The following is a 15,521-nucleotide window of genomic DNA, read 5'->3' as shown; positions in this document are numbered from 1 at the left end:
GTGCTTCTGGAGCTCAGTTTGCAAATACGCACACAGAAGTAATGAGAGTGTCTCGGAGTCACATCCGGTCGTGCCAATTAGAATGGCATTCAATCACAGTGATTCCAATGGCTCCAAATAGTACCATTTCATTCATATTAATCCTAAATGTAAAATTTTGGGACATATAAAATACCCATGTTATTTCCACATTGAATGACGCAAATGTCCTTAGGAGCACTGCGCTGCAGTCAGCAGATCCCTTCTCGTTATTGCCCCAGCATTTGAGCACCAGCATTCTTACTGGATATACTATGTGTATTAATTAGCATTAGCTTTTTAAAATATGTATAAGAAATAGCGTCTCCGACCAGCAAAACAGAATTTGTTGCTCAGAAAATCAGTAATAGAACGTTTAATTATTTTCGTGTAGGATAAATAGTCTCTTACTAGGATTATGTGCTCTGCTTCTACAAAAATGCAGATTTAATCTATGTTATGATGAAAGGTTAAAACCACAAATCCCATTTAATAGTGGATCTCCAGCAATAAGTAGCTATGTAATTTTATGGACAATGTCCAATGTGCGAGTTAATAGTAAGGACACTTTTGTACCTGTCCCACAGTGAAGACTAACCTGAGTATTGCCTGTAAGACAGGAATCAAATGCTTGCTTATATGTGGGGAACGTGGATAAACATTCCAAACAGCCGTGCTTATTTTTGGAACAGATAAATCATTTTGCAGTACTTTTGCTAATTATTGATTAATTTATCTTCTTAGTTTCAGAATAGGTCTTTTCAGACTAATTAAGATGTCCCTGTGAAATGGTTTTTTTGTAAATTCCTTACGGTCAGTCCTGGTTTCTTTATGCTACAGTATATGTTTGTTACAAAGAAAATATGCGTTTGGTGTGACATGGCTTTTGTCCAATACATTTATTTACTGGGTCTTACAACTCCACGTTAGTATAGCTTTTGAATTCCAAAGTTTATTCTTATTTTTGGGATCTGGAAGTCGAGGTTTTTTTGTTGTTGGGTTGGGTTGTTTGGTGTTTTCCCAGCCCCAACTATGCTGACACAGTTTCAGTTATTTATCTGTTGGGTGTTACGCAAATGAAGTAGAGGGAGAAGCACTGAGGCACTCTGTAAACTTTTAGCAACATGGTAGAAATCAAAGTGACTGAATAAAAACCTGTTATCCAACTTGTGAAAGCATGAATCAGCTAGATGAGGCTTGAAAGAGGATTTGCTGCGGTTGGAATATTCCCTTTTCCAGTGGGCATCATGGATACTCTCTGGGTTATGCATGCTTCAGGAGGCAATAGTGGTAGAACCCAGATTTTTTGGGAAAGTTATCCATGAATCTGTGGTGTTAGCAGTTTAGTGACAATTTTACTTATAATATGTTCTGCTCGTAAGTGTCAGTGATTTGGAGCCCTGTTTGGTGGTTTCCTAATACTCGGAAGTAGAAACACAATACAAGTTTTTGAGATTAGTTTAACATGCACAAAAACCCAAAACCTCCTGCACAAAACTAGAAAAAACCCAGCACTTTAGTATGAAACATTAATGCTATGACCTTAGCGTGAGAATCCAGAAAAATAAACAGTTACCGCATTTGCTGATGTGTAAGAAACACAGCAGTAGCAATAAATGAACAGCTTCTTATGAGCAGTTAGTTTTAACAAATGTGTCGGTGTGCTAGCCTTTCCCCTTCAGTTTTTTACTGTCTTTGGAGAGGTGAAGGGTTTCCTCTTGGAGAGGGGGCGGGCACAGGGCTATCTGTTCATATGTCTTATAAGCAGGTTCATTGTATTCTTCAGGAAAATACGGTAATACAAACTCTACTGATTGGCTTTAAATTGACATAGGGTTTCCAGAGCAAAGCAAAAATATACATGTGTTGTCTGGGTTCAGTCCAAAGCATCTTTGCCTCTGAACTGGTTTAGGCCAGAGAGACAGGATGTTCCACAGAGCAAAAGACCATGCGATTAAAGAGCATGAACAAACACAGAGTATATTATTAACAAAACACCAGACTGCATTTCAAGTTAGGATTTCTGGCTGGTGACCGATGGAGTTGACTCAAAAAGTTAACAGAGAGACAAAGGTCCAGTCTGTTCTAACATAACTAATAATGACAAAAGACTCCCTGAAGCCTTCTTACTGTACAGTGGTCTAAAAAAGCTGTTCACAGTGGTACAAATACACCACAGAGAGACTCTGTGCTCAGGAACATGTGCTGAGAGAATGTTATGGCAGCTGCTGTGGAGGGATTTTACCTCGATTCACCATTCTGTATGTGTCTAGCAATTAGGCTCCCTGTTATCTCCAGGCTCCTCATGCTGTTGACAACACCTTTCATTTCTCCCTTGTGTTCTGACTCACAGGCCTGTCAGTGCCATTCTGTCTGTCCTACCTTGTGGTCCCTTCCATTTTCAGGATGTGGCTGATACCTCCTCACCCTGATCAGCAGCTGCGTAGGCCGTGATCTGTACGGGCAGACTATGAGTCACACTGTCTTGTGGTGAGGACGCATGTAGTAGAGGCACGAGGTGAAGGGCATGTGGTGTTTGGAGACTTGTGGAGCACTTGACTAGCAGCTGACAACAAATTTTGTTCATAAGCAGGTAGATAAGATGGAGGAGTCTTGGCTGGTCATGTGCAAGGAAGAGAACTGAAAAAAACCTGAACCTTTTTTGTACTCGTTGATAGCATTGGGACATTCTGCTCCAGGGAATTTGCATGCCTTTGACCCCAGAAAGCCTGAAGAGATCCACGAATCCTCACCATGTAAAAGTTTCTTCAGGAAATTCAATCAAAGACTGTCAGAACTGCTGTGTCCCGTCCTGCCCATGTGCATGCCTTTTTCTGGGAGGCTGCACCTCTGCTCTCCTCCTCTGCCAGCAGACGGCTGCGGTGCCAGCGGGCCTGTGAATGTGTGTGAATCCTGGTGGTGTTTTACAAAAACTGCTTTCTGCTCTCTGGGCAGTGTGTGTGGATCTTGGGAAGGGGAGCATCAAGACCGTTTGCATGTATTTTTCACAGAAGTTTACTGTATTACAAATGGAGTTTGGCATCCTGGATTTTCTTTTTCAGGGCTTCACAAATACTATCGGTTTTTCCACTTGTATTTAATGCTTTTATCCAAACAGAGAGCCCTAGCTGTAGTTTAACTGTTGCAGGCTCATCATATTTAACATGCATTTTAGCCAGGAGGGAAAGGAGCATTTGGTGCTGTGGAAGCCGTGGGTGTCGGATCCCTGAGAGGCAATGCGCTGCTGTGGGAGATGACAGTTTTTCCTGTACTGCCCGCAGCATCACCCAGGAACGTGTCTCCTCCCTCACAGCGCTGCCAGCTGCCCTGCCGTCCCGTCCCCGCTGTCAGGCGGCAGATGCTCTCCACTCCTCCGGATCCGAAGCCAAAGATACTTTTGCTAATGCTTCCTCGCTCCTCTTTCTTAACTAACTCTTCTTTCTTATTGCTGAAACTGAGATTTCCCGAGGCACTCTGGGCATTGGATTGCTTTGAATGCCAGGAGAGGTTGTGGAGCAGGAGGTACGGGCGCTCCACGGGGAGGCCCCAGGGTGCTGGCCTGAGTCAGGAGCTGCGGAACCGGGAGGGCCGGGCCCGTCGGGCCTGAGTCACTGGTAGCCAGCAGCGGGTCAGCTGGCGGGTGGCTGCAGCCCGGAGTGAAAGCTTGTAACTTGCCAGCCAGCACACGGTTCCAGAAGTGGATATCTGCATTTCATCAGCGTCTTGTATTGTCTCTCTGAGAAATGGTATTCAGTTGCAGGTAATTGGTAGTGCTTCGGTTTCCTGTGGCTTTCCACCTGTTCATTTGTGTTGGGTCAGCTCAGCTGCTTTATAAACATGGAAATGTGCTTGAAATCTGATGAGCCTGCAACACAAAGGAAAACCTAAAATGCTGTTAGATCTCAAACACCAGAACTGTGGGGCTTTCTGCCAAGCTCCGGTTCAGGTTTGCATGTAATGATGAAATTAAAACTTGGCACTTCTTTCACATTCGGTCGGAGAAACCATTCCTAGGTTCTGCAAACAATTAAAGGACCAAATTATTCTTCGGTACTTGTGTTCTTCAAAAAAAGACAAATATGTGGGAATCCTGTAGCAGCCAAGAGGGAACTGTGGTACCAGGGAAGTCAGCTGGCCTAGAAATTGTTTCATGTGTCCTTGGTATGAAAATGCACTGAAGTTTCGCAACAAAATGGCAAACATAACGTACAGTGACCTGTTTTCTAACCCTGGGACAAGATTAAATTTGAACTGGTGACAGGTATCAGAATATTTGCCTAAGCAAACAAGGTAAAAGTTGTGTTAAGCCTTTTGGAATGTTCAGTCACCCACTTCTGCATGATTTGCATGATAAAATCTCAAAGAATGGAATAGAAACACTTCTAATGTGTAAAGTAATAATCATCAAGTTCTTACAGAGTGTTCTATCTTAATACTGAAATGTTCTGCAGATTTTTCTGTAGGTTAGGTGGAGTAGAAAGGCAAATTTACCATCTTAAATGCGGTTTTCTGATTGCGTCCCAAATACATTAAGCTACGATTGGGTTTCCTTAATCCAAATGTTTTGAAATTAAAATTGCTTTTACGTGGAGTTCTATCACAATTGATGTCACGGCATTTTATTTACTAGCAGAGAAGTTCTAGTCAGGGCTGTCAGTCACACGTTATTTTTTTTTTTTGTCTCTTCATCTTTCCTTCTTGCAAGACCTCCCAAATTCTTTATGACTCTTAAAAGTATTACTGTTTTGTAGTAAACCTTTTTCTGTGGTGCAGACTTAGAGGTATTTTAGCTATTTCATGGCTCTTCTCTCCAAATACTCGAGGGATTATTTTGTCCCAGTACCCTCCTGCACTGATACTGAACCTTGTTTTACAGCCCAGCATCCTTGCAGCTCAGCGTTCATCCATGAGCAAAACTCTGCCACCTTTGATGTAGGCGCTCTCATCAGTCAATGGCTGTGGAGCACCTTTGACCAGATGCAGAAACCCGAGTATTTCTTAGTAAGGACTTTGGTGAAAATGTTGTTGCCTGCGGTTTGGCGGGAGTGTGATGGGTGGTCTGCAGGTAATGCGTGGGTGGCAGCTGCTGCTTTTGGAACACCCTCACTCCTTCCCCAAAAAGAGAGTTCCTTCTCCTGCTGTTGGACTGGTGTTGACCTTTTAGTCTTGGATTGTCCTGTTTATGCTTCTAGAGATTAGCTTTCTCTCTGACTTATGGAGCTTGCTTACTTTTCAATGACTTGCAGAAACTCGGTGTCAGCAATCAGATCTTCAGCCATCGATCTCACAGGGCTCAGGGGTGCTGATTCACCAATATCTCACCTTTGGTACTATTTCAATATCTGAGTTGTTGGTTTTAAGCTACGATATGATGTGCATCGCCTTGCAGTCCAGAGCAGAAATAACTATGAAAAATATCAACCTTTTCTGTTGACAGATTTTACCCTATGAATGTAGCAATGGACAATCTGATTATTACAGATGTTTTTATGGATTGTTACATTTGTTTTTATCCTAATGGATTTAAACACTTCTGGTTGTCTTTGCTGGAAGGTGTTTTTTTGGTGGGATTTTTTTTCTGGTTGTTGTTGTTTTGTTGGGATTTTGGTTAGTTTTTTTTTTCCCCCCATCCTCACTGCCTCTGAATTCCATTGTCTGTTTCCCGAACTGGTTATGTATAGTTGCTGCTATTTTTAGCTCCTTTCCAGCTTCCGTTAATCTTGAATTTACAAGATTGTCAATACCACATTTGGGACAAGTGTTTTCTAATTAAATTTACCTCTTCTGAACTACCCCGATTTATAGGATCCAACCAAGAAAAGATGTATTTTAAATACAATTTCTGATTGCTAGAGATGCACTTTTTCCTGCCACAGGTATAGTCAGCAGCCCAAGGTTTGGCTACAAACCTACTTTGTTTCTTGTTTTTCAGGTCAAAGTAACAACATCCAGTCAGACTTTGCATGACATGAGGCAAAAACAGGATTTTCTAGCATGGTGAGTACTTGCAGAATCAACAGGCTGATTTCTAATGATCAAGAATTCAGGAGACACGGCATCCTAAGTAAAAGCAAAAGGGGGTCAGTAATCGCCTAGTAAATTCTGTTTCACCTCTACCTGTTTTACAGGTGGCTTCAGGGAGGAATTTAGGAATGGTGCATTGCGGAATGACTTAATGTGAGCTCTCATGATGATCAGAGGGAGCACTACTGGGGGAAGTTCACAAATGGAGTTTTGAAGGAGCTATTTAAAATGATAATATGGGTAAGGATTTAATGATGGTGTTTATGAGAGGACCTTAAATAGGGATCATGTAGCAGAGGATGTTTTTCCCTTTAACGCACATTGTCTTTGACTTAAATTGTAAACTCTTTTCTCTTTTGTCACTTTCCTAGATCTGGACTTTTCAAGCCTCTTTTGGCCTTTTTTGCTTCCACAGCTGAAGACAGACCAGAAGTGCCTCTTTTACCAGTTTTTAGTTTGCTGCCTTTCCAGGTCATTTTCATTGAATGGTTCCAGGAAAAGCTAGAAAAGACCTTGCAAGGTCACAGAGTTCTTCTATTTCATCTCCTTGTCCCAAGGCAGGATCTAGTAACCCTAACCTGCTCTCAAGCATCCTGGCAGATGATCTTAAAAGTCTCCACTGATAGAGACTCTTCTCTCTCCCTAACTTAAAATTCTTTTTAATTGAAATTTTTGCCCCATGTCTAACTTATAAATAATAAATAAAACAACATGGTTTCATTCATTTACAGGAACACTTGGGTTTTGACGTGGGCAGCGGTGGGAGCGTTCTGTGAACTTGACTGGCGTAGCTTCATTTTGCGTTGTGGTGCGACCCACCAGATGAAAGAGGGCACAGTTAAGGTATGTGTAGTTTGCTGCAATAATGACCCCCCTGCTCACCTCGTGGCCCTTTGATTTTCTTTAGGGTTCTGTACCCTGAAGAATTCTCATTTATTCTGACGTGTTCTCCTGATCTTTGCTCATGCTGTTTTCATGAATGAAAATTTATTTCCTGTCTCCAGTGATGATTGTTAGTAAAACTGGTGTTACAGAAATACAGATGGGAGAGAGACAGGAAAGGGAATAAATTAGACCCAGACAATACACAGATAAATGATGTGCAGATTAGGATCGTATTTCACAGCAGGCCATACAGTAATGATTTACCTTGGAAGGAATAATGCCTTATGGAGACAGTGTATTTACTAATATTGTTTAAAATTAGGCCCCAAAGGTAGCAGAGTGAATGCCAATTATTGTGTTCCAACTAAGTTTCTGCCCATTTGATTCTTTTTCTTGCAGTTTAGTCTGGGATCAGTGTGATCCAGAAATAGGAGTCTGGGAAAGCCACTATCCAGAAAATGCTTTAAGTCACTTTCAAGCTGTGAGGGAAAGAGGGCAAGTGCCCAGTACCTACCCAGAGGAAGGGATGAGCGGGTCAGATTTTCTGGTCGTGGATTGAATCAGCGGTGGTGAATGTGTGGGTGGGCAGAAGCAGGCACTCTGGTGTAGAGTGCAGGCTAAGAACGGTTTAGAATGGAACTGTGTGTCAAATGCATTTATTCAGAGACAGGCCCTTCCTACACAGTAGCTGATCTATTGCAAATACAGATTTCTCTGGTAACCACATGTTCTTTGATTTCTTTGAATGCTATGATACAATTAGTTTCTTGTGATCTAGGTGTCTGCATTGAAGAGTTGCTTCTGCAGCAGAAGTAATTACTTTCTCATTAAGTCTAAAAAATTAGTTGCAGAGTCCGTCAGTTGCACAGGCCATGTTCCTTGCAAACGAAACCCTCTGTGCTATGGTCAGTTGATGCACAAGAATCACATCCACAGGCCCACAGTCCATCCCACTCGGCTCCAGGGTGATCAGTAAGTGCCACCTTAATGTCATCTTTTCCACTTGCCTCTTGGCTAAAGGAAAGCAGTAGTGTAATGTTCAGTGATGCAGCAGATGTTTCAAAGTCCTCATCAATGAGGAGATTACCCTGTTAACCTAAAATAGGCATGTTATGGAATTTCAGAAATGCCAAAAGAAATGTCTGAGCTAGCTTTGAATTGGCTAAGAAAGTTACGGAATTAAAGCACATAGGGGAGGCCTCCTATGATCCTGGCTTTTCACCAGAGTTTTACGGTCTTTTATTTGTCTGGTGCCTGTTCCGTCCCTAAAACACTAGTGCAAGGAGCACATCAGGAGAGAAAATACAGTTGAACAATGCAATTGGTTTGCTGTAGAGGAATCATTTACCTTCGCATTGCTTACTTGCTTCCTGTCTTCTGATTTACTGTGACCTGCAAGGGAACATTCCTCTACCACAGCCAAGGCATTCAGGCGGAGCTAATTGAGCAATTAAATTATCGGGCAATGGAAGTAAAAATCTCATCCACACAGTGGATGGATTTAGCAATCTGACTCCTTTTAGTTTGACCTACAGTTATGTAACGTGTGTGTTGCCACATAGGTGCACGCTGTGCAAAACGAGGTAAGCAGCTGTTCTGACACAGACGGCAGCTGACGTGGGGTTCATGACTTCTCTCAGCTGACCATAGAAGAAGGTGACAGTTGGGGTTTCTGAGGATAAACTGTGAATGTGGACAGTCCATTTAATAGAACTTCCCTTCCTAACTGTTCCTTTCGTGGAAGTCTGTCAGGAGTTTGTAACTGTGGCTGAGCTAACAAATACATGAAAAAACCTTTCTTTCCAGTTGTGTGCATTTCACCTCTAAGTATCTATGAAGGAGTGCACAAAGCTAGGCAGTGTCCAAGTGCTGGTGGGCTTATACAGAATTGCAAAGGGAAACAAATTCCATTTTGGTGAAGAGTAACAAAGATGATGATGATCTGCCTGAAAAGCCATTCAGTATGAAAGTAGAGGCGATCTAAGATGCATGTGTTTTCTGAGAACATTGTAGAGATGTGATGTTTTTCTATGCCACCTCTCCAATTCGGCAATTCTGGGAATGATGCATGTAATAAAACCACATCAGAATTCTTGCTCCTTCTTCCTGTGTGGAACTACTACTACACAAATTGTTGTTCTAGCTGCAAGATTGGTAATGGTAAAAAACACACCTGTCTACAGCAATGCTGTCATTAAACAGGTAGAGGATGGGGCATTAGAAATGCTGTTGCAACAGAAAACACAGGGAAACCTGAAACCCTGGAATGGAGGACTGAAAAGGATGCAGCAGGCTCACTGGGACAAACTTCTGCAGTGATGTTAGACCAGGGTGTAATGGAGAAAATGCTGCTGATGGACAGATCTGCTTTGCTACCATGGCAGGAGTTCTGTGTGTTGGTCTGATCACATAATCTCAGACCATATTAGAATAGAGAGTCTCTATTGGCTTGGTAGAAAGATTTGATTTTAAATTAAAGGGGATGTTGCAAAAGGTCACGAATGCTGACTCTGCAAGTTAAAATAGATGATTTCCTTCCCTTTTATTGACAATACAGAAGGTCTTAAAATTGACTCTACATTCCCTTCAAGGGAAGATAATTCTGAGGGGGTGTCCAGAGTCAGTGTGGTGCAGTATGCCTTAAAGCTGAGGGAGAGACTAGCCCAGGTCCATCTCTTCTGTTGGGGAGAATGAATAGTATGCACGAAGTTCCTGGTTGATCTCTTCTAACCCTGAAAAACATGTATTTTACTTGTAATTTGGATTTGTTTAGCTTTAATTTTCAACCCTTTGTTGGACCAACTACTTCAGAAGCCCTTGCTCTTGTGTCTTATTCAGGGATTCAACAGAATTCTTTAATAAGGTACTTGCAAAACTTTTGCTGCTCATAAATTCTGCCATTCTTCACCTCGAGTTTTTCAATGCAATCTTTCAGTTGTGGACCCCTGAGCTAGACACAGGCTCCAGTGTCGTTTTCATCTGTAACAGGCCTAGAAGGGAAGATACTGCCTGATGGTTAAGGTGTTCCAGGGCTGTGATTAGACCCCTTCCTGGGGAACGCCTGTGTGGCTCAGCCTCAGAAAAGGGGAAACAATTACTCATTTGTCGATTCCTACATGTTCGGTCTTCAGACATAAAGCTTTCAGACATAAAACTGACCCAGAAGTTGCACTAAACTTTCATATAGAACCAAACCCATGGATTCTCAACAAGCTCTGCTAGTCCTGTACCCAGTTGGTAATATTACTGAGTAAATGTGTACCTGCAGAAATCACTTATTCCTCGTGCAAGAGGGGGGAAAAAAAAAAGCAGAGACGTCAAACTAAAAGCAAGCCTGTTTTTATTCTACCAGGCAGGAGATTAATTAGGTTACTTTGAGACCTGACCTCCAATTTTGTATCCAAAGTTCATGGCTCTTGTTGGAGAGATCAATTAATATGTCAGTGTATCAGGCTCAACACAGAAATGCCATCCAAACAGTGTACAAGGAACCTTTGCATACTGTGTATTTGCCCTAGCAGATAGTTAATCTGAGTTACTGTTTGCTACCTGTTCCATTTCTCTTGCTCAAGAGTGTTAGCAAATGTTTATTTGACAGAATGTTCTGTTCCTCTCCTCTTGGTTGGTTGTGGTTTTTTGTTTGTTTTTTTTTTTTTTTCCCTCCTCTCTCCTAAGAAAGTGCAGGCTAACTTCACAGCAACTCCAGGCTGCAAACATCATGTTGCAGGCTGGACTCTAGTCAAAGGAGTTTCTTTACTGCTGATGGAGGGGAGCAGAAAATGTCTTGAGAATGATCTGCCAAGCAGGGAAAGGGTCTTAAATCAAAGGGTAAGAAATTGGAAGAAGGGAGATACTTACAGCACTTTGACTCACCTGAAAACACTCAACAAATTGAATACCAAGGTGAATAATCTATTTAGACCAGTAGAAGCAAAAAACAGGCTTGTGAATAGCAGCAACCAAGTGTCCACTAATAGCCCCTGTTGACTGCTATCTGATCTAGTATGGCTGCCTTCTTTTTGTTTTAACAGGAGGTTGTGTTTGAAAGATCTCATTAAAAGATCTCCAAAGGCCTCCATGCTAGTCTGGCAGGCATTGCTTTCCAGTATACCGATTAATCGGTTTTCTTCAAATGCTGTTCATATACTGAATTGAAAGTGGAGCACTATACAAGTCTATATGGTTTGCAGAGCAAGTGGTAATTACCAATGCTGGTTAACACTTGAAAATGACAGAAATCTCAGTTGCCAGTGACAGAAGAGGAGGGGGAGATGATAGGCTAGCAAATGACTTGCATGATATAAATGTTTGTTTCCAACATGGCAGGGTGCTGGAATACTGCTGTCAGAGATGGACATTTAGGACGGAAACAAAATAATGATAAGATGCTAAAAGCCCTTATACATTTCACCATGCTCCAGGGAAAGGTAAATCGTACTGCTCACCCAGCAAACGTTCTCAAATTTGTTCCCTTAGAAGAATTTGCTGAGCTATATATACTTTTCAAGTCAGGATGAGTGGTCCCTGCTTGTTTCTGCACTCTGCGGAGGTCTGTTCATGGCTGTACTCTGGTGCTTTGAGGGTTGCTTTGCATATTGTAGGCAGGCAGAGGCCCTGAAAGAGACTGCCAGGCTCAGAGTGTGGCATAGGGATGTCCTTTTCTTTGCTTCAGTGGTTGTGAGAGGCAATGAAGGCTGCCAGAGTGGCTTTTGGGGCCATCCAGGAATATTAAAGCACCTGCTGTATCTATTTACACCGAGTGGCCGTACCGCACCCCAACATCTGTCTGCCTCCATAAGGTAACTGATTGTTGGGGATGGCACGTAGACATCCCTATAGTCTCTGCCTTGTTCTGACAACTCTAGACTCTTTCAGGCAGAAAGCGGATGACAGCCCCTGCCTCTCCTGTCTGACAGGTGCTCCGTATGGATGGAAGAGGCTAAATTAAAACCATCAGAAGTAAACTTTCTGGTTTTTCTTGATAACTGGTATAAAGGAGAGAAGGGAGCAGTCTGTGCACTGCAATTAACATCGAGTGCTATTGCAACTCATCCTGTAATGCGATATAGATACAATCTCAGCAGAAAATTGCACGCTGTACTGAGTCAGAAACAGAGCAATGCTGCGTTTTGAAGAAAGTAATTAGCCCCAGGGACCTGGTGGTTTCTCATTTCCCCTGTGGTAAACACAGGGAAGTGGGGCAGTACTTCCCATAGGCTTCCAAAGCCAATTTAGACAAGGTACAGAGCCAATTTATAAACCAAAGTTTTAATGAATGCTTAGTAAGAGGCAGGCACACCTCCAGTCTCCCTGCAGTGCCCACCAGGTAGCACTTGGTGCCATGCTGCTTTTCTTTCGTGAGCTCCGAGTACTCTGTCTCTGTCCGGGCACCGCTGAGCCGGCGCAGCACCGCTTTGGTACCCTTCACCACCTCTCCAGCCAAGGGTGATGCTGCGTGGCAGGCCTGCCGGGGTCACCATTCACCATGCTTCCAAGCAGCTGGGTGCTGTGGCCTGCCCTCCGCACGGTGCTTTACCTCTTCCTGTCAGCCCTTGGTACAGCAGTGGCCCCAGCCCTTCTTGTGCTGCCCTGCCCTTTGCTTTCACTAAAATAGCGATTTGAGGTTTTACAGAACTCACTGATCATGTGAGTTCTGGTTTCATTCTTCAATAGAAGATCAGAAGTGTGCTGAATCACAGAAATAAGACACCCGGTAGCCAAGAAAACTTTCATCTTAATAATGACAGGACCTACTGACTGGAAGCTCCAGCTCACCATATAAGAAGCAAGGAACTGAGCCGTTCAGGTAACATAGCAGGGATGACAGTAATCTCTGTTTACGCTCTATCTTTAAATGAAAATTGAGTTTAGTTCTAAAATATATGTGGCCCGTGCCAGCTCTGGGTAACCGCAAGTTCCTGCATCCAGGATTCTTGCTCTGCTTTCCTGACATACTACTTGTCACCTTTCTGTGGTTTGTCACATGCAGAAAAAAACCTGCAGGGTCTTTGGGGCATAATCACATCCTTGTCTTGTGAAATGCATAGTACACTTGAGGCATCACAGTGAAATGAAATACTGTGCTTCAGTGAGTTTGCCACACTGCTTTATGTGTTCCTGCACCTCTTTCCCCAAAGCTGCATCCAACAGCAACGCTTAGAACCAATATCTTGCATGGTAAGTATCTTAGGTGCCTGCAGTTAACACTTTTGTTCAGCATTTGTCCAGAATCGCATGGTCAATGTAGCCTAGCACGCACGTTGCCTCAGAGGAGTTTTTCCTCAGCCGCCTTTCATTCAGTTGCTGGAAAAACAGATGATGATAAAGATCTTCAGAAATATAATTATTTCCCTGGTTTGGTATCTTAAAGTGTTGATCGTAGGAGCTGGTTAGGAAGTAAAGACAAAACTCGTCATTTGGACTCTTTAAACTGTTTGTAGGACTGTAGTCTTCTAAGACAAAGCGCATTCTCAGTCTTCTAGATTCTGTAAGTGCCCTCTAGTGACTAATTCTCTGAACTGTGTTGGGTTTTCAGTCGGAGATACACCAGCCATTGAAGGGGTCGTCTGGTCAGGGCAGGAGCTAGGTAAATGTCCTCATATTATTTTGAAGGCAGCTCTAGTTTGTCCTGCAGAAGGAAACAGAAATGCTCACTGAGCAGTCACTGCACAAAGCTCAGGAAAGCAAACGACTAAATGCATGCACACTGCTATTGTGGAAATTGCATGTCTGAACTGAAACACGAGTCAAATTGAGTGGAAACCAGTGGAAGAAAAACTATTGGGCTGTCGCTGCACAACACTTGAGTTGTGTCAGTGAAGCGTGATGTAAGCGAATTTTTTTTCTGAATCATTATCCTGTAAGGTTTGAGAAGAGGCCACGGCATTCTGGGCTTTGTTTGATAGATAGCAGCTGTAGACTAGGCTGATAGATTACTGACGTTTTCATTTGTACCATGACAGCATTCCGGTTTTTCTAAAAACAAATTGGTTCTTTACTAATGACTTTGCTTGTTTAAAAAAAAAAAGTTTCACCTTGTTTTACAAAACGGTTTGAATTATGATCCAAGACTGTCTTTCTCTGTGTATTTGTCAATAGTGGGGGCATTTCTGTCTCTTCCTATTATTAGAGCTCTATGTGCAATGTTGTGCACTGTAGTTGCCTGGCACACTTGTCAGGCAGCATCTTGAAGATACTCCTTCATGGGTTGTTTCAGGAGCATGGCCTCACCTTGCACCCGAAAAGAATAGGGTACATTTGCACTGTTCCCGAAAAGGATGGGAGCAAACACAAATTCCTTTTGCACTTTTATATCCACACAATGCAGACTTAGGAAGTGCGGACAGCAGTTGTCAGAACATGCATACTTGTTTCTTTAAAAAATCATGTTCTTATCTTGCATAGTAGTTCATTGTGTTGAATTTATTTTCTCAATGAATTGACAACTCAATGCAAATGGATCACTGCTGTTACCATTGCTATTCATTCTGCAGCAAAATACAGGGTTTCATTTCTGGTGTGGTTTTAGGGAGGGTTTTTTTTGTTGTGTTTTTCCTTCTTTTAAGTAAAAATCCAAGTGTCCTTTTAACTGTTTAATTGCATCCATTCATATAGCCAGCATAGGTGTTTGGTGAATCCAGGTTCAGGAACTGATTTATCTGGGCTATTAAAGTCATATGACAATATGCTAAGGGCCAGATATGGAGGTGGTGTGCAAACTGGCATATATGAGACTTCTTTATGTTCTTAGACTGTATTAGCCTCCCACCAGCTTCCTTATGCCTACTCAGTTGACATGTAAGGGATGCTAGGGTGGTGTAATTTACGTGGTAAGCTCCTCTTACCGTATAAGCATTAAGAACATGTAATTGAAATGCACCTCACCTTGTTTGAACTTGCTTCTTTTTTTTCTGTCTTACTCTGTATTTGCACCGTGTTCAGTACCATAGGCCATAAACCTCACTGGCATGACTGGGCATTTACAGAAATATAAACTTACTTCTTCAACTGATATCATAAATGTTATGAAAAGCAGAGTTTCTTTTGGATTTAGCAAAGGAGCAAAAGCTTTCATGTACCTGGAATACATGTGCAGGCAGAGTGCAAGAGAAGAGGGCAAATTGGCATCGGCTCTAGAAATGACCTGGAAAAGTGGATTGCGGAAGGAGCAAGGACAGTTGGGATTTAGAGAGCACTCAGCCTGTGTGATGAACGCCTGTATTCACCTAGGTAACTCCAGCGGTAGGACACGAAGAAATGGCATGTAGCTGAGTCAGGGTAAGTTCAGGTTGAAAATTAAGAAAAGGCTCTTCACTGAGAGGGTGGTTGGTCACCAGAACAGGCTCCCAAGGGAAGTGGTCACGGCACCAAGCGCGTCAGAGTTCAGGGATTGTCTGGATGACGCTCTTAGTCATATGTGGTTTAGTTTTAGATAGTCCTGTGAGGAGTAGGGAGTTGGACTCGATAATCCTTATGGGACCCTTGAGCTTGAAATATTCTATGATTCTAACTCTTGCAATTTTTGTCATTGGCAGAACTAATTTTAAATAAGCGTGAGACTACCATGAACTTGCCATTGAAGAAATGTCGTGGTC

General features: G+C 42.5%; 1 protein-coding gene across 19 annotated transcripts in view; it reads left to right on the top strand.

Moving 5' to 3' along the window:
• The window catches only part of SLC45A1 (solute carrier family 45 member 1), a 74,718-nt gene that overhangs the window by 36,142 nt on the left and 23,055 nt on the right, over positions 1-15,521 (top strand). For 15 of the 19 annotated variants that reach the window (XR_010073531.1, XR_010073530.1, XR_010073528.1 and 12 more), the window contains 4 exons: positions 5,951-6,015; positions 6,147-6,282; positions 6,774-6,885; positions 7,773-7,899. Coding sequence is in view for 11 of the 19 variants with exons in the window: in XM_063354157.1 (XP_063210227.1) it covers positions 7,841-7,899 (59 nt within the window). In the remaining 8 variants the exon portion in view is untranslated. The remainder of the gene's footprint in view (positions 1-5,950; positions 6,016-6,146; positions 6,283-6,773; positions 6,886-7,772; positions 7,900-15,521) is intronic. The other 4 variants (XM_063354159.1, XM_063354158.1, XM_063354162.1 and 1 more) reach the window with 3 other exon arrangements.

This window comes from Chroicocephalus ridibundus, chromosome 16 (genome assembly GCF_963924245.1).
Source record: "Chroicocephalus ridibundus chromosome 16, bChrRid1.1, whole genome shotgun sequence".
Lineage (NCBI taxonomy): Eukaryota > Metazoa > Chordata > Aves > Charadriiformes > Laridae > Chroicocephalus > Chroicocephalus ridibundus.
Note: the sequence above shows the minus strand (reverse complement) of the source record. Positions and strands in the feature narration are given on the sequence as shown.